Here is a 21,590-nt window from a genome sequence, read left to right as displayed (position 1 = left end):
CTCTCTCTCTCTCTCTCTCTCTCTCTCTCTCTCTCTCTCTCTCTCTCTCTCTTTCTCTTTCTCGATGAAAAAACAATGTCATCTAACAATGTAAATAGTACAAGAAAAATTACGCGAATTGCCAACTTAAATGTCCACCTAATTCTCGCTTGTTACAAGAGCTCTAAGTAATGAATATGAGAAATAATAGTAAAAATATCTTAATCAGAGTATAAAATCTTTCTAAAGCTTGAATACGTTCCTTTTGTCTTTTTCTCTTTCTCCTCAATCGGTAGGAAATCTTTCCAAGTTGAATATACGCTTTCACCGACGTTAGATCATCTCGAAATTCATTTCTCTCTTTTTCTCTGTCTCTTTTTTCTTTCTCTTTCTCTTTCTCTCTCTATATCCCTTTCTCCACGCTTCTCGAATGGTAGAACTCGACGTCACCCTTCCGCAGGGGGAGTTCTATGAGCAGTTTCGTTTCGGGTAACCATATTTTCGTGCGACTTCAACATGCCGGCTCCTTTCGAGCATGCTTGTCGTGAGCGGCTAACAAAATGCGCTACAGTATGAAATATGTTTACAGTGGAGGTGGGTGAAAGGAAATCTCATCCGGTTGCTTTGCGTAATACATTTAATAGGGAGGACAGTCTCTTTAATTATTAATATTCACGTGATGTTGAGCCAGGGATAAATTATTGTGCTGAAAATATCGCCTATTGTATTATTTTCGAACAATCATCGCCGTTGCAACAGAAGGAAATTTTAAACATTTCACTAGGAATAAGAATAGATCTGTAAGAATAATCCAAAGCTTTCACTCGGATTTATCGTGATATTAATACTGTGACAGCGAGATGGTAGATCTTTGAGGATTTTATAAAGATTATATAGATTTGGATTGTGGTAGATAGATGATATCAATTTGTATATTTCTTCCTTTATTGATCTATTCTTTCGCTTCGTGCAGAATATTGAGATCGAAGAAATGAATTTTTATACATTATTTATATATTTCTATATATTAACATTTATGACATGGAATTTGTTTTAGAAATTTTTGAAATATATGATGATATTGTTCGAAATTTTATTAAAAATATAATATTATTTTAAATTTTAAAATTTTGAGAAAACAATAATTTAAAATTTTATTTGAATTTAATTTATTTTATTTTCAAACTTGATTCTTATTATTTCAAATTTCGGAAAAATTTGAAAAAATTTTTATCCAAAATATATATAAATATTATAGTCCATATTTATTAAGGTCCATAATTTAGCAAATGAAATATTTAAAATTTTTTTCAATAAAAATAAAAGCTTTTTCCAAAGAAATGAAGCAATGAAATTTTCTTTTATTCCTCAAAATAACTCGATGGTAGAAAGGTTGCTAATGGTAGAAAGAAAATATTTCAAAAGCTATTAATAATAATGATTATATTGATTGTCTATTCTTGTCTTGTCTCTTCGATTCTTTTTATATTTCATATTTTTTTTTTTTGTTTCAAAAAAACTTCAAACATTCTTTATTATATAAAAATTTCTTTTAAACTTCTATAGAACATATCATTTATAAAAAAAATTTATTGTAGAAAATAAATAGAATTTATTTTATATAAAGAAATATTACTAATAGAAAAATTGTAATTTTATTATTTAAAAAGAAATTGAAATGATTTTTAGAAAAAATATTTCTTATAAATCATTTTTAATTTATCATCATATATAGTATGAGTATGATCAAGTTATTATGAGCATTTCGAAATTATTATTTATTTTATTTAAATTTTTTCAATAAGATTAATGGGATATAAATAATATTTTAATTACGAAAATTTTAACTATTTTTATACTTTTAACGATATATTACAAGGATTTTAAAGTTTTTAAAATTTAAAGAAAAATATATATCAATTTAGTCATAGAATTTGATTTTTAAATCTAAAGTAAATTTTGGGAATGAATAATAATAATATAAACCTAAAAGATAATAATATACTTTTTTAATATTAAATATTAAGTTTTGATTATTAAAAGTATAAATATATAATAGATATATATTCTACTTTATATTTATCTAACAATTTTTTATATACATTATTATACATTATTATCATATCATAAATAATAATTTATATAATAAATAAGTATTATTATTCTAGATATTATTATTATAATTAATTATTATTTTTAATCAAAGTAAATGTAAATAAGTAAAATTTTGAAGTGTTCACAATATAATAATACGCATTATTTATTTGCAAAATTCATTTTAGAAAAAATATTTCTTGATAAATCATTTTTAATTTATTATCATATATAGTATAAGTGTAATTAAGTTATTATGAGCATCTCTTATAAGAAATTATCATTTATTTTATTTAAATTTTTTCAATAGGATTAATGGAATCCTAATTGATAAATAATTGATAAAGATTTATCATAAGATTTATAAAATTTAAATATTCTAAGAAAAACTTTTGTTAAATTAGGAAATGCAAATGTAAGAATATACAAATGACAAAATAATAGAGAATTTCCGAATAAGTCTGATTCTCACTAATTGTATTTTCTCTTCGTTTCCGTGCTGTCTCGATGAAATGTCGCGCTCCTTTCCTTCTAGTTTTTACAATTGTTCCTCTATGCGAAATATTCAGTTCGTGAACTATATGTAATTAGTATAAATTATTACGCAATATTTTTTAAATGTGACTTGTTTAAATATCTGGAGCATTTTGTTCTCGGAACTAAAGAGATTATTATATATAAAGAAGGGAATAAAAAGATAATTAAAACTTGAGAATATTCAACCAAAGATACAATTTAAATTCGAAATATGTTAAAAAGCATTTCATAATATTTTTTTTTACACTTGTTAATATTTATTTTGTGTATATTTTAACAATAAGCTTATTTATTAATGAACTGATTCGGTTAAAATATCTACAATAATTGCATTCACAAATACGATGTTTCGTTTCAATTAAATTCAATTAAAGCAATATTTTTGCATATCAATTTTTATATTTGTTTTACTCTCTAGAATTAATTTTTTAAATATGTTATTTTTTAAATATATGCTATTGCATTAATAATTTGTATGTATATGAGAGAAATAAAAATAGTATAAGTTTCATTTAAAAAAAAAATGAGATAATGACAATTTCGAGTTTTCAATTTGAAGAAATATTTTTATAAAAAATTTAAATCAATATTTCTTTCTATACAATCTAACTGTAAGAAATATTTATTATTTAAATATTTCATATTTTCCTAATTTTTTTATTAAAATTCTTTTTATTATAAATAGCTTAATGTTTTTTAATAGAAAATAATTCAATTTCCATTAGCATATTAGTTATATGATTCCATTTAGAAAAAAATAATCTAATGACATTGAAATATGCTTCGAAGTCACTCAACTCTTATTTTAAATATTTTTCAATATTAGAATAATAATTTTTCAATATAAGAATAAACAAGATTATCCTTATAGATAAAAATTATTTTTATTCTTTATATATAAATATACAATTATTACAACATAATCATATCAAATTGATTTTCAAATTCTTCAAATTCAATTGAATAATCAAATTTCCTAATCAACTAATCTATTTGCACTAATCGGTCCATGTTCATACGCATATTTAAAATACCGTTAACGAGGCACTTTCCAAAGTAACCAATTCTTGCCACGAATTAATAGCCTCGTACAGCCTCTGGCTATCATCAAGATGAACGATCCTTTAAAAGCTGGTTACAGGCCAGCTGGCCTTACAGTCGTTAAACAAATTGATCGATCAGCGTTTCGATTAACGTGTATATTTATCAACATCCTCATGGACTCATATCCTATTAGACGATAATTAATTTATGGAATAATACGAAGTTTCATAATTCACTCATGATACCGGCAAGTTTATGTGCTCAGGCACGTGTCTACCTGCCACTGAACTGTCACGTGGCAAGGATAACGGATAAGAGAGACGTATAGAGACACATGCGTGGTGAGAGAGAAAGATAGAATGTAAAGGCACCAGAGGGAGGCACACTACTCTCCTGTGTTCCCAAGTATCTTCCTGGTAACGTATTCGTTGAGACTGTTTTAAGCAGTTCGGTGACTTGCGAGACAACTCGGTTATAACGATTGAAGTTTCGTCGTAGCGTAGATTACATCTTCGTAATTACGTGCACACCTCGCGGTTGAGGCGTAAGAACAGGTGTCTTCTTCACGTTCTGCCGACTGTTGGCTGGCTTCCTTAAAGTGGAGTATAAAGACATTAAAGGCCAAGTCTCTTTGATTGTACAAACGTTTCTCATTTCGATTCACGATCATTTTGGAAAAGTGGATTGAGGTAGATTGAGGTTTCACATGATTATACTCGTTTATATCCAGTTGTCTGCGGATCCTGGAAGGAATCGTGATGGATTCGCTAAATAATGTGAAAGCTCGTTTGCTGTTGAGAGATACTCGTAACGTCTTGTAATGATTTTGGTTGCTGATTGAAGTGGAACACGATTAATGAGGATAGTTCTAGACGTATGTTGGTATTTGAGAGATCAAGTTTTTGGAGGATTGTTGAACTTGGGTTGATTATTTCATATATAATTTTTGTAAAAAAAAAAAAGAAGAGAAAAGAAGAAAAAAATTTTCTTGTAAAAGAATTTTTGTATGTTATACAATATATATAAGATTGTAAATATTTTTGAAAAATTGCAATCTTAGAATACAATTTAAATAATTGAATTGCAAATTTTTAAATCTAATTTTTAAATCTATAAAATCGCTTCGATATAAAATCGATTCGATATTCGATAATTAATAAAGAAAAACAAATAGATAAGATAGATTGAATTTTTTTGCATTCACAGTAACAAAAAGGTATATTTATGAAAGATTTTGTTTACAAAAACTTTTTTGAAAAATTGCAAACTTTAAATATAATTTGAATAATAATGCGATTTTTAAATATGATAAAAAATTTAAATTAATAAAGAAATAAAAGCGATTGAAGGATTTTTTGTATGAAAGAATAACAAGTATTTAACTTTTAGAATTTGATTATGTGACAATTTTGAATTTATGCGTTATTCTTTATTCTGAAATTATTTAATTAGAATAAGTCCAAGTCCTAGTGAAAATTATAATATTACATTGATAAAATAATGTTTTGGTAGTTTTAAACTACTTTTAAACTAATTTTAAATATTTAAATTAAAATTAAAATTAAAATTAAAATTAAAATTAATTAAATTAAAATTAATCTAATTTAAATTAAAATTATTATATTTTTCTTAGTTTAAATTTTTTATAATCATTAAAACTATTATATAATTAAAAATAAGCACTATTACAAAGTAAGTTATATAAATTGATTCTTTGAAATTTTAATTCTCGTAAATTTCTATAAATATTAAATATTAAATTATCTATATCGTATAAATCATTCATCAACGAAATATTTGAATATTATATATCAATATTATATATAATCTTAATCAATATTATATGTAGTCATAAACAGTTATTATTATTTTACATGTAAGAACATTCAAATGTTCTTCAATTTGAATAAAAAATTTTAATAAATTTTCTATTAATTCTTTTAAATATTTAAATAAATAATAAATATATTTTAAATAGAGAATACGCATTTTTTTACAAAAAAATTTATTATTTCTTCTAATTATTCTTTGATATCAAATAATAATATTCATTTGAAATATTTTTTGATAAATAGTTTCAGAAAAAAATTTAAAATCGTTTTAAATGACTTTCCATATAATATATTTAATAATAAGGTATTTCATTGTTTATGTGAAAATATATTTTATTTTTCAACATTTTCTTCACCAACAATTCTACGCAAAATGATTCCCACACAAAATTCGTTTCAATAACAGCCATCTTTTTACTAAATTTTCTCGACCATCATTCAGGAACCATTCGCAAAAAGAACTACCATCTATATACTGAACCATTTCCGAACGAATCTTTCCGCGATCAATCAGTGCGCACCAGGTGTAACAAATCTTCTAACGCAAGAAAACGACGAATGCATCCAGAGAAGAAACTAAGAAAAGATGTTCTCTCATCCCTGGGAATGCACCGATTTTTGAAAAGAGAAAACGACGGGTAAAAGTCGATCGCTTGCACCTCGTATAGCTAGAAGCGAAATCAGCCAGTAAATGAGTAATGAACGAGCAAATGTAATTTCACGATGGAAACGACAAAAAAGAGAGAAAAAAAGGGAAAAAAAAGAAAATAAAAATTCCTCCAAACATTTTTATTTTCTCTTCATTCACTTGTTTATACGCTTCCGTATGGCAGTCATTTAACGTGATCAATTTTTGGCTATGAATTCAAGTGAATAATTTAATGACGATGAATTTTGTATATTTTTAGAAACATGATATTTTAAAATGAATAATATTAAATAAAACAATATTAATAATATATTATTAATACAACATATATTTGTGGAATATCTTTTCGATTTTATATTTAAAGAGAAAAATAAATAGTAAAATTAGTGTATTGATTTAGATTTACTTATTAAGCAATTTAAATTTGCAATAGATGAAGTGAAACAAAATGAAACGGCTATGATTATAACTTAATTGATATGATATTTTGTAAGTAAGATATTTCGTAAATATTAATTATTATATATTATAATATCTTATTATATATTATCTATTATATATTATCTAAAATTCTAAGTAAAAATTAGAAATGATAAAATAAACGATATTTTATTGTGATACTTGTAAAAAAGTTATAAGTTACAAAAGTTAATTTGCATTTTTTAAAAAATGCTTGAAACTTGATAATTATATTTTTTCACTTTATATAGAATCCTTCATATAGAATCATCTATCATTGATTATTTATTGATTGAATATTGATATATATATATATATATATATATATATATATAAAATTAATTTTAGAATTCTCGAGAAACAGTAAAGTTTGTTATTTTACACAAAATATTAATATATTTGTATGAAATTTTTTAATTCTAAAGATCAAAATAAATTGGTATAAAAGTTGGTATAAAAAATCAATTTCAATTAAAATTTAATTATTAAGTTATAAGCAATTAAATTAGTATTAAATAAAGCAGAACAGAAATGAATGATGCAATTTTATTACTATCATACACCGTCTCCTTCAGTTTCTGTCTGGTTTTAACAATACAATACTACGTACTAATACAAACTTAAATTGCTTATAATACTTAATAAATAAGTCTCAATTAACATTTTCATATATTAATTTTCATATTTTTGACTTCAACAATCGAATCTCTAAAGAAGAATGTCTCACGAATAATTTATAATATTTAATTCTATATATATTTATTTATAATTGTGAAACATTATTGTAATGGCTAAAATGCTATTAGTATTAAAATTAGGTTTAAAAGAAAATTAATAATAGAGAATGATAAGAAGAAATCAAAATAGTGGAAAATTTTTTAATGTTGCAGATTTTATACATATCACTTAATTATATATTACTTTATACAATTTATACAATAAAATTTTATATATTATTATAGCATGATTTTTCCATCTTAAATATCTCACTTGTTTTTGAAAATATTAAAAAATATAATTATATAAAAATTGAATGATTTAAAAATGATTATTAATTAATTATATTTACGTATGGAAGAATAAAAATTGAAGTGCTTTAATTTTTTTTAGATAAAATTAATTAGATATTTAATGCTAGATATTTTTAATACTTTTTAATCCATGAATAGATATATCTTGTTATTTCTATAAAAAAATAAACATATAATTAATAATAAAATTATTAATTTATTAAATTAATATATGTTTATTTAAAATTATTTAATTAATTATATGTTTATTTAAAATTATTATTCTGCAAATCTAAATATAATAATTGATCAAAAAATGACTATCTCTCTTGTGAAATTATTATTTTTAAAATTCAATAAATAAATCGATTGAAAAACTTTTTTTCATATAAATTTCATAAAAATTTAGTAAAATTCTTAATGAATATTAATACAACAATATTCAATCACATCGAATGTTATTATTTAGCGCATGTTGTTAATTAAAAAGCTGTGATACATTCATTGGTAGTTTCCTTGGTGAGTGAAGGGGTATACGTGTACCCCTGAGTCGCTTTACAACCCCGTGATATGTTGCTTCAGTGCAAGGGAGGCGAAATAGAAGCAAAATTTAGGGGCTCTTACGTTATTCAGAGTCTTGCAAATAGAGTAATACGCACGGATATAATTTAGAGATTCGGTAAGAAAGGAAATTTACTTGATGCATTGTGCAGCCGTTAAGCGTATCATTAACATTAAATTCTGGTTGGTTCCGGTGCGTGTTGGAAAATATATCTGGTGGAGGACGAGTTTTGGCATGCTCTGTGAAATATACCGCTCTTGGAGATAAGGTGCGGCCCCCCGGTGCAATTGCACGCTTGGCTTCCATCTTCTGAATAGCGGCCGACTTATATAATTTTATGCAACCATATTTTTGGAGACCATAACAGATTATATTGGAGTCTATTTAAGTTCATTCATTTTAGAATGCTGTAATTTAAACGAGATGTAAGAGAGACTGGGCAAATGAATATGTTTTTTATTTTTTAAATTTTTATATTTGAATTTTAATTACATACATACTTAGGAAAAAATATTAAAAAATAGATAAGAGTCAAATTAAATCAAAGTAATCAATTAATGTTTCTATTGGACTATCTTAATCTTTAATATTAGTATTAAATTCTATGAATTTTTTTATTAATCTTTCTAATATTTAAACAATTTTTTATGTATGTTTTATAGCTCTTAGTAGTTTTGCTTATAAGTGATTAAGATATAAATAAATATGTATATATAATTTTCGTTCCTTCGTTGATATTAAATACTGTAAATGCATATGTATATAATTTATTTATGAGAATAAATAAATAAAAGTACGATAAATTAAAACATAGTATTCTTTATAATTCTAATCGATAATATAATATCTAATATATTATATGAGAACAATAAATAGTTCATCATAATTCACTCTTTAAGCATATAATAATTAGTTTAGAATTTTTGTTGTTGTTCAAAAATATTTGATTTGATATTTAAAATTTTTTAAACATTTTATATAAAAAGAATTTTTATTAATAAAATAATAAAATCTACATATTTTAAAATATGAAAAATGTAATATGATAATATAATAACATAATATAATAATTATAATAATCTTAAAATAATTATAATATAATATTACACTAATTATCTATTTATACTATAAAAAAATTTTGTTTTAATAATCTTAATGTAAATTTACTTTGATCCATTAAAGAATAATAATAATAATAAATGCAACATTATTGAAAAATATATATATTTAATAAATATTATATTGCAATGTTATAATGTAAAAAAAGTACATATTAATATTACATTATATAAATTTATTAACAAAAATTTTTAATTTAGAAAAATATAATTTATTTATATAGTATATACTAAAAATATTTTTATTTTATCAAACTTCATAATTTTCAAATTTTCATTAAAATTTTTAATAAATAAATATCGATCAAATTTTATAAATTTTACAATTTTGTTATGAAAAAATTATTATGAAAAGATATTAATTATTTAATTTATAATTATGAAATTAAAAATACAAATTTACAAATTAATATTAATTATTAATAAATTTATATTTAAAGTATATATTTAAAGTATATTTATAATAAAAAATTATCCTATGACTTATGGAAATGTATCATATTAAATGTATCATAATGAAATATGTATCATATTTTATTATAATTAAAATTAATCTAAACTATAAATTATTATTTATCATTTTAATTTGCATGCAATTTTTAATTTATTTTTAATTTTAATGCATTTTAATTTTGTTTATATATAAATTTGATTGCGAAAACTGTATTGAGAATAAGAAATTTAAAATAAATTTTCAAGTCAAATTTTCAAGTTGTGTTCAAAATCACAAGAGAAAAATTTTAGATTAAATAATAATTTGAAGAATTTGAAATTGTTTAATATAAATAAAGTTTATTAATAGTTAGAAGACAATAACAGTTTTATTATTTATATATTTTTAAAAAAATATAGTGTTAAATTATTATATAGTGGTAATTTATAGTGGTAATGTTAAAAAAATGAAAGAAACAAAAATGCGACATAAAAAGAAAATAGATATTTTAAAAACAATCGATATTCAAATATTGTCTTGAAGAGTTACGTAAATTTTCCGATTTCGATTAATTTTAAAAATAATCAATTTATTTAAAAATAGAAAAAATAATAAATTTTTTGAAATAAATTGTTCATTAAGTTTTTTTCTTATAGTTATTCTTAATTAATAATATAATTTAAATAAAAATATTAATTTTAGTGATTGTTTAAATCAGATTATTATATGAGCTATTTAGAAATAAATTTGTTATATTGAAACTAATTATTTGGTTTTTGAAAAATTAAATATTAATTTTTCATTCTAATGTTAAAATTAAACATTTTTTTGAAATCAGATCTGTGTATTTGCATTTAATAGTTATTTATTTTGCATTTAATAATAATTATTTTATGAAAATCTTTTTTGAACATTATTATAATTTTATTATTCGAATCTATAACTGTTTATAATTTCTTGACAAATTTATCAAAATTAAATATAACTATTTTTCAATTGTATTTAAAATATATATTTAAAATAATACAAGGATATTTTAAATTTTCCAAAAAAATATTTACATTTAAAATGAGTAAATGCTTTTAAAATGCTTAATAAAAAGTAAGAATCGTTCGAATTATTTTGTAAAATTTCATTATATAAATAATATATAAAGAGAAAAAAAACATATAAAAAGATTCAGTTGTATTTTTACAACAGAAATACAATTATCAAACTTATTATAATTAATTTTAAAACCTGATATATATATTACATTATAAATTTTATTATAGATATGTAAATTTAATTCATGTAAATATATTAATATTAATTAATTAATAAAAATAATTAATATATTTATATTAGTATATACTTTACATTATATTATTAGTATATACTTACATTATATATACATTATATTACACATTAAATATATTACAATACTATATAATATAAATAATTAAATATACATAATATATTCTTCTTACATTATTATAATTTCATTACTAATAAATTCTTATTTTTTACTTATTTTCATTTATTCATTGAAATTTGAAATAATGAAATTTATTATTTATATTATATTATAAATATATTATAATGAATTATATTATAAATTCATTCTTTTTTTAGAAACTTAAATTTTTCTCATAATATAATTATCTTTTAATCATAATTTATGATCATGTTCCATGATTATAACTTTTCTTGAATTTTTACAATTTTTAATCAACACGTAATATTTCAATTATTTTTATCGCAATTTTATTTTTAAAAGTTTGCATAGTTTTCATTATATACACAGAGATATTTGAGAATTTTACTATGAGTAAACTAATTAATAAAAAATATCAGAATGATTAGATAGGAAAATATTTATAAATGAACGAGTTAATATAATCCAAAGAAATTTTCGTTTAAGATCTTTCATTAAAGTGTGCATAAAAACTAGAAAAATTCTCAGGGTTTAATTAATCGAATACGAAAATCGAAATAATTTTATTGATTTAACATCATCTATAATTAAAATCCATCATAATGTTTTCGGTTATGAGGATTTTATTCCAAAACAACGTCATGTTGTTATCATTACAACGTATTTTCATTAGCTATAATACAAAATTTGCTCATGTATTATTAATATTAATGCATTCACATTGAATGAAATTCAATGTTTTCATTAAAATTTTCATAATATGTTAAAATGTTTGTAAAGATATTAAAAATCTTGTTTTTGGCTTTTAATATATTATATTTCAATATATACAGAGTATTAATATATTCATGAAATACCTTTAGAAGATTAATTCTAAAGGTTATAATAAATAACATAAAAAGGTTGCTTGAAACTTATTTATTAAATTATAAGCACTTTAAATTTACATTGAATAAAACAAGACAAAACGATCTCTTCTATTTGCTTTATCTAACTTCAATTGCAAATATAATTTAATAAATAAATTGATATTTTTGTACACTATTGTACAAATTGATATTTTTGTCTTTGTTTTGATCTCTAAAATTAACTTTCTAAAGATCTTATAAATATATTAGCATTCTATATAATGATAGTATAATAACCATAATGCCAATAATTGATAAAATTTTTTTTCAGACAGGAATGTTATCAATCGTCGTGCCACCAGACTTTATTTCTGAGGATACTTCGAGTGATGTCATGGTTCGAGAAGGAGGACAGGTAAATTAATAATAAATCATTAATTAAATTTATTATAAGATTTCTGTTTTAATTTTTGCACGGGAATAAAATGGATAAATAATATATAAATTTCCATAAAATTTTGTATAATTGAAACGAACATTTTTCATTTTTGAATGAATGAAATAAAGAAAAATTTTTAATTCCTATTATTTTCTTCTTGTAAGAAAAAAATGACACTTTTTATTTAAGTTATTGCTTCTATTTAAAATGTTGATGATTCTTAAATGAAAGAGATATTAAGATAAAAAAAAATTTTATCTTATAAATATAATTATACAATATCAGATAAAAATTAATTTTCATGAAAAAAAATTTTTTACGAATTTATTTTTTAAAAATTTATCGTTCTTTGGAAATAATTATTATTCTTTTTTTGTATATTTGATGTTATTCATACAATAATAATAATTTATAATTAAATACAAAAAAAGTGATTTAGATCAAAAAAGTAGCATAAATTAAATGAGATAAAATTGTTATGTTAGATCAATTTATAATTACTTAATATTTTATTGATATGTATTATATCTTTCTTCATTAGTAACGATGCTGCTAAGTTTAAATGTATCTAAATTCAAATCAAATTCAATGCAAAAGATTCATTTCATTCATAAGAATATTATATATATAAATAGCATATTAAAGAAATAATGATTCAATATGATATTTGTGAAATATTTGTAAACTGATTTCAAAAGAATGAATGTTTATCTATTTCGAATATCTTAGATTAGAATATTAGAATCAATTAAATTTTTTATAAAATATGAATAATAATCAAATTAAATACAGAATTATAATAAACAGAATTCTTATAATTTTATTTTAATTTTTCCATTTATAATTGTTTAAAAATTTTTTATAAAATATGAATAATAATCAAATTAAATACAGAATTATAATAAATAGAATTCCTATAATTTTATTTTAATTTTTCCATTTATAATTGTTTAAAAATAATTTAATTTATATTATAGTTTGAAAAATATATAAAGAAAGATAATGTTATTTACTAAATCAATTATTTATCGATTATGAAAATTATATTATGCAAAAATGTTAAAGAAAATTAATTTTAATTAAATTGATAATTTTTAAGAAAATTTTTAATAACCTAAAATTTCGAATCTACTCAATTCTTAATTTTTGAAAGCATTCTTTTCATTTCTAAATTCATAAAGATATTTAAAAACTAAATACTAATATCTTTTTCAAAATAATTAAAAATACCTTGAATCTGACTTATTTCCGATCCATATTTGAATTTACTTGCTCTTATCTATATATTACTATAATTAAAATTCATAAAACTGCTCTACATAATTGAATTTAATCATCCTAAATATCTTTACTTGATATATTTTCAAATCAATATCTACACAAACTGCCGTATTACAAAAGAAGAAAAATCTATGAATATTGTTGAAAAATCTCAATAACCTGTTGCTTGTATACATATCAAAATAGAACATTTCGTAAAAATGTATTTGATATAACGTGTAAATATTTCCGTTTTCCCAAATTTTTTTCAAAAGAAATGTAAGAAATATTACTTTTCTACGAAAATTCATCGATGAAATACCTTTAAAAAGCTCGTTACGCGAAAATCACGCTATAAAATTCTATATCTAGTCATAGCAGTAAATTAATTGTGCCTATATCGCGTTAGCATTCAATCTCAGTGAAATTCGGTAATTAAAACTATAGATCGCTCACTAAATTTCGCTTGAGCACGATTAAAAAGCCGCGATGAAATGACGACGTAACTCACGGTAATATCCTTTAGGGATATTAACGAAAATTCATGTAACAAGGGCGAAGGGGAATTTGTATTAACCCTTGTTTGTAATATGATAAAATCAGTCGTCTAATTAGAGGGGAGAACAGATCAACAAGATTTACGAACTTTATGCATATTGTAATTTGTTAGGGCTGAGAACTATAATAATTAAGAATGTCGTATTTATACAGTGTGTCGATTTTACCTATAAATGAAATATTTTTTAAAAGAAGAATATTATGAAAAAAATATTTGTAACAAAAGTTATTAGATTATATATATTTATATAGTATTAATAGTTTCTTTATAAATAAGATCATATAAAGATGACATACTTTTTTTTAATAATGGAATTATATAATTTTTAATATATTAATAAATATATATATTATAAAAAAATATTAAATTATTTGTGTCGAAAAATTTTTACTTTAAGAAATATTTTGACTTATAATAATTTTCATAAAATATGTTGTATGAAAAGTAAGAAATATGCAAAATAATATTCTACTTTTCATATTCTTTTTGTCTTTTATATAATAAATTTTACAAATTGCAGGTTAAAATATTTCTTAAAAATTTTTCATATATAAAATAAAATTATAAAATAAAATAAAATAAATTTTTTAATAATTTAATAATACTTAATAAAATTTAAAATTAAAATTAAAATTATATGATTTTATTTAAAAAATTCAAATTGATTTTCACATGATCTTTATGTGTCAATTTATTAAAAAACTATCAATATTACATGATATATCTGCTTATATTAAACACTTTTTGTTTGAAAAGATATTTCATTATATTTAAAGAAAATAGACACCAATATTATTAAAATATTTAAAAAGAAATTATTATTTGTTATTAAATAATATTATTTTATAAAATTTTTTAATACTTTAATATTTTTTTTTCAATATTGATCAAATAAAATTAAAACATAATTCTATTTTTAATATTAGTATTAAAAGAAAATAATGCATGCATAAGATATTTTTTCCAATTTTTATCTATTATTCTTATAAATTTTTATAAAATTATATTATTTTTATAAATTTTCAAGAAAAATAATTTTCTTAATAAGTTTATTTAACATCATTATTTATTTAAGACAAATTATATTTTAAAATTTAAAAAAGTATGTTAATGTAAAATTAAAATTTCAAAAAGTAATTTCATCGATAAAATTGCTAAAAAAAATGTAAGATATATCACAATTGCCAATCTAGTACCTATTTCGTTACTACCATCCTGAAACGTGAGGTTTATCAAAAATGAAAATTTCAATTCCGTCGTTTCTAGCTAACTCGACTATTGAAATGAATAGAAGATAAACATCCGGTTGATAAATTACTACTAATTCATGTCCTAGCATTAGAGTTAAGCAGTAATCAACTATATTTTAATTTTTAATTGATTTCCTAAAAATAATCACGGTAATCATTATAATTATTAATTGAATAATCATTACAAGAAATAATTTATCCTAACCTTACCTAACTTTCTACAATATTCGTTTTAAAAAAATGATGTTACGTGTTTGCGTCACGATACATTTCTACTTTATCTGAATTTCAATGCGCGACTCCGGCTAGAAACTTTGAAACTGTATGTTTCCTGTATCATCCCACACATTTAAGATATCGGTCGATGGCCTACCTGTGTCCTTAATTTAAAATTGATAAATACATTTTCCAAGAAACGATCTGGAAATCTGGAACGCAATTTGCATTCTTTTCTCACGAATTCGTATTTCTTTTTAAATTCATAAAGTCGTGACTTGTATCATCTTATCGATACAAATTTGGTTTAAAAAGAATATTTTATACTTAACTAATACCAACTTTAAATTAAATAATTTCTATGAATTTGAATATGTGAAAATTTGCTATTGATTTTACTGTTTAAAAGATTACTAATATAAATGTCAGTGCACAATATATACTATATTTAAAAGTATATAAAGTATAAAAAGTATATATAAAAAGTTTTTGATCAAACGAAGAATATCTTTAAAATAACAAAATTAATTAAACAATTATTAATTAAATAAAAACAATATAATATAATAATATAATAATTGTTATATATAATATAATAATAATAATTAAAATTTTATTTATAAATTAAAAACATAATTAATTAAAAATAAATGTTTCTGAAATATATTTTTATAGTATAAATATCAAATTCATAACAAATCAGCTTAATAATGTAAATATAAAAAAGAAAAGAAAATAATTTCTTTCTTGTCAAAAAAAAAAATAAATAAATAATATAAATATTAAAATTTTAATACAATTAATAACTTCAATTATTGTATATAAAATTGCATATAAAAATAGTTATATATACATACAATGTTTAAACAATGTATAAACAACATACAAAATATAGTAGTATTCCAAAAATAATCAATCATGTTGAATTTATTATTATTAAATTTTTAATTTTAATTATCTAATGTACATAGATAATTTTTTATTATACGATCTTTCTTTTTTGAATTGAAATCAATAAAGACAAATGTTTAATTGCACAATTCTTTAATGAAAATAAAAAATAATAATTTTGCACGAAATAAAAAGATCATCAATTTTTTTTATATTTTACTGATATTAATGATGTTATACTTATGATAATAAAAATATGTATGAAATTAATGTAATTCCGTGTTTATGAAATTAATATAATTCATTATAATTACTAATTAATGCGAAATTAAATTTACACTATGAATTAAAATGCATGAATCGTAGTTTAAGTTATATGATGATTGAAAAGTCAATATAAATTATGTTTAGAATAGATTTAAGAATAGATTTTGTCTTATCTTCATTACATGGATATTTCATTTATGTGAATTTCATTTATATGAACAAAATCTTACATAATATCAAATTATCCAAATTCTAGCTGAGCTCCTATTATCGTCAACCATTATTCCAATTATATAAACGTCTTTATAATATAATTAGATATGTATATTAAATTTATGATACAAAATAAATTTATGATACAATATGATAAAAAATTAAATCAATAACTATCAAGTTATTATGTTTGTAAAATTGTTTTCAAATTTATATTTAATATATTATTATATTAATTTTAGAGAAAATGTTTCGTAAAGTTCTTATATAAATGTAAACTCCTATTAATAAGATAAAAAATTATCTAATGAAGAAATTAGCTAAATTATTATATGAGCATAAGATGTTCATATGAGCATTCTTTCCTGAAAGATTCATATAAATGGAATTCTATTATTGTAATGATAGTCTTTTTTTTTATCCTGACAATACAAATAAAATACCCATTATTTTCCACCATTTAAGTTCCATCACCATTTCTATTTTTTCTTACTTTTTCAATAGTAAGATTTTTCAACAATTCTTAAATACGAGATATGAAATTAAATATCAGAACTGATCTAGGCTGTTCACTAACACATTCGCGTATGCAAATTGAAAATTGATTATGTTTTTTTTTTCTACTCTGTGGAAAAAATATGGCTTCTAAAAGATAAAAGATAAAGGAAATAAAAAAATTCCACAAAAACTATCGAAACGAGATGTCGAAAGAGCGTGAGCCGATGAAGAATCTCATCGTGGAAATGAACGAAATTTTAAGCCGATTTCATTTTCAGATATTGTAAAACGTAGTTCAAATTAATCGAATTCAAGCGTGCACTTGAAAATCAATTTTTATTTTTGAATGAAATATAAATCGAATGGAACATTGACTAATGATAAATTGATTACGATTTGATCAACTGAGATCCGATATTCTTTAAGCCAATAGAAGAAGCTTTATCTTGTCCCGGAGAAATTAAATTGCGAGAGTAACCTCGATTATTCGAATTTTGTCTTTCGTTTTATTTTGACGGAATAAGCAGTTTCCATCATTTTATATTTTTTGTTTTTCTCTTAAATTAGGTAATATTATCAGGTTAATGAATTTTTTACGAAGTGAAAATTCATCGAATTTTTCACTTCATATTTATATAACATTAAATATCATTCCCCCTAAATACAATTACCATTGAAAAGAGAATTTAAACTTAACTTTAATTAAAAATTCATGAAACGTTTATAACGTAATAAAATTTGAAACGAAATTTAAATTCAGTTTTGAAAATTAAAAATTTATACAATTAAAAAATAATTTCTTTCCCATTATTTCTCTCAACTGCAAATGAAATATATCTATAGTTGAGATAAAATATCAGGATTGAGTATTTTTTATTTCAAATAAAAAGAATATATAATTATTTTAAAATAAAAAATAAATTTGTTTGAAATAAATACATTTGCAAGTTAATTTAAAAATGTTATTTGAAAAATAAATTTTCAAATAATTTAAAAATATTTTAGAATAATAGTAATATAAAATAAAAAACAGTAAATGATAAAGCTTATATTTTACGTAAAATAATTATATATTTAAGAAGTAATATTTCTTCTCAAGAAATTTTGGAAAAATTTTATAATTACTTTATAGTTTCAATAAATAAATTATTTAATATTTGGTTATTCGAATGGTACAAATACATGATATATATTTGATAATATATATTTGAATTGATATATTTAATAATGATTAATTTATTTTATTTTTTATAATACATATTTTTACATATTCTTTTACATATCTATGAAAAATAATTGAAAATTATTTAATTTTTAGTTATTTCGCAATATATTAACAAAGATTCTTTCTAACTGATTATAAAACTACTTATGTTCAAATGAATTAATATCTCAATTAATTCAAATAATCAATATTCTATTGTAAAATATTTCTTGAATTTCAAAAATTAATTTAATAATCTTAATTTAAGAATCTAAAAAAGTTATAATAAATCTATTAATATTATAATAAATTTTTTATTTATTCTCATTATTTTATAATGAGAATAATGATATATAATGATCAAATCAAAATTTTTTTACAGTTACAAATTTTATTATAAAAAAAAGAAATATATTGATTAATGCATCATTTTTAAAAAGTTATTTTAAAATAAGAAAAATATTTTAAATATTTTTTATTAAATAAATAAATTTATTGTTTATATTTAATGTCTGATCTTTTCATTTTAACAAAATGTATTAAAATTTTCATAAAAAGTATTATTCAAGAAAGAAATATTATTCAAAATTACAAATTTTGTAATATTTTAATTTCTTCTCAAGAATTCTCAAGAGATATAATCTGATTTCTTATTTGCCGAGAAATAAGAAATCCAGAAATCTGGTATAATAATAATAAATACAAGTTTCATTTCAGATCAAAATGTGCAAAGTTCAAAAGTCTAATAAAAAAGAAAAGATGCCTTGGGCAATAAAAATTGTAACAAAATATCTTGTATATTTTCTTAATGAAATTAAGTAAATATAAATTTGTAGTAAATATATAAGTTTCAAATAAAATAATAAATATTAAAATAATTTATTTTTCAAATAAATAAATAATTATTTAAATAATATTATTTAAGACAAAGAATATATAATATAATATATAATATAAAGAAATAAAATAAAAAAATATACACATAATAAGGCATTTACAATAGATCAATACGTTATAAATAATTTTCAAGAATCTGAAATAATACTCATAATCTGAAATAATACTCATAAATAAAGTATAAAGTATAAAGTATTTTATTCAGTAATCTTGATCTTGGATCTTAATCATTGATCTTAAATCATTGTCACTCTAGATAATATATAAAAAAACATATTTAAAAAATAAGTTGACCTTTATATGATCATATTCATTTCTCAAAAAACTGTTCACAATTGTCAAATTATATATCTCTTAATACTTAATACTTTGATCTGATTAATACTTACACTTACACTTAATACTTATATCTTCTAACAAGCTAATAACAAACCGAAATATTGTGGCCTGTTTTACAGATACTTTATATTGTATAATAATATCATTCAATTTTATTTAAAAGTAAAAACAAAATTTTATTCAATAATAATTTATTTTTATAATGTTCATTTCTGATATTAACAACTCGATTTATTCACTTATATTCGATGTTCCGTTGCATTTTCAAACATCTTCCATCACTTCATATGATTCAAAAATACGTATATATAGGAGGAATAAATTCATACATGTAAAATAATATATAATATAACATTTGTCACTCATCATACACTGGTGATAAAAGAAGTACTCAGATAATAATGTTTACGTGTCTCTAGAATTCTTTCTTCCTTTAAGTTTTCTCACACTTTAACAATACGAATTTCGTTCGTTCATGTATCGAACACGATTGTATGGAAATATTCCGATATATTCGTTAAATGTAATATAAATTGATTCGTGAAATTTTCGAAGATGATATATAGATATACATATGGATGTAGAAATAATCAATAATTGAAATATAACTAAAATTAAATGCAAAAAGTTGTTTTCGAAAAATAATTAACAAAAATTTAATAATTGTTGAATTTAGGAGTAATTTTCGTCTACAATCTAATAATTCTTTTAATAATATATTTGTCATATTTAGTCTATTGCATATATTATCTTTATGCATATATTATCTTATTATTGTATCTAATTTTTATTCTTAAATTTTAGAATAATAATTCTCTATTCATATTGTATACTGGCTCACGAAAATGTTTTATATAAACATTATTTTATATAAAAATTATCTAATTCAAATATTTTGATTTGAATAAAAGCTTGTGCATATATAGAACATAATAATAAATATTATTTAAATTATATAGATGAAAATATAAAACAAATTCAAACAAATAAATGCATAAAGAGTTATAAAATATTTATTAAAGCATTTCGCAGAATATTTGAGTTTATTTTTAATACATTTATATATGAAATTTTATTCAAATTTATTTCAAATTTTGTTGATATAATACATATATTGTATTCATAAAGAATATATGAATAAATTAAATATTCAAATATTTTCATGAATTATTATATATTCGATTAAATAATAGAATATTAATGTGAAATAGTTTATATTGCATATCAATTTCATTCTTATCAAAATCATTATGTGATATGATTTTATTCAAGCATAAAATATAATTATATTTCTTTTTTTTAAATTAGAACTTTAGAATATTTCTTTTATTATTTGTATAATTTTTTTTTTAATGTCAGTTTGCATAAAAAGATATTGAATGCAAAATCAAAAAATTAATATCACATATAATATTTCAAATTTTATACAATTTTAATATTAACATTGAATTTCATTCAAAATTTTATAATATATTATATGATATGTTATATGATTTCGCAAAATTTTCAATATAATTTTTTTATCTCTTGAATCTCTTTTATCAATCAATTTTCAAATTATTATTAATAATTGCA

The 21,590-nt window shown here is 20.3% G+C and overlaps 1 protein-coding gene across 1 annotated transcript in view; it reads left to right on the top strand.

The window, feature by feature from the left end:
• LOC102672316 (lachesin-like) overlaps positions 1–21,590 on the top strand; it is a 64,833-nt gene that overhangs the window by 20,690 nt on the left and 22,553 nt on the right. Inside the window, exon 3 of the mRNA XM_031513790.1 lies at positions 12,314–12,397. Within this exon, the coding sequence (XP_031369650.1) occupies positions 12,314–12,397 (84 nt within the window). The remainder of the gene's footprint in view (positions 1–12,313; positions 12,398–21,590) is intronic.

This window comes from Apis dorsata, unplaced genomic scaffold (assembly GCF_000469605.1).
Source record: "Apis dorsata unplaced genomic scaffold, Apis dorsata 1.3 scaffold_740, whole genome shotgun sequence".
NCBI classification, from domain to species: domain Eukaryota; kingdom Metazoa; phylum Arthropoda; class Insecta; order Hymenoptera; family Apidae; genus Apis; species Apis dorsata.
Note: the sequence above shows the minus strand (reverse complement) of the source record. Positions and strands in the feature narration are given on the sequence as shown.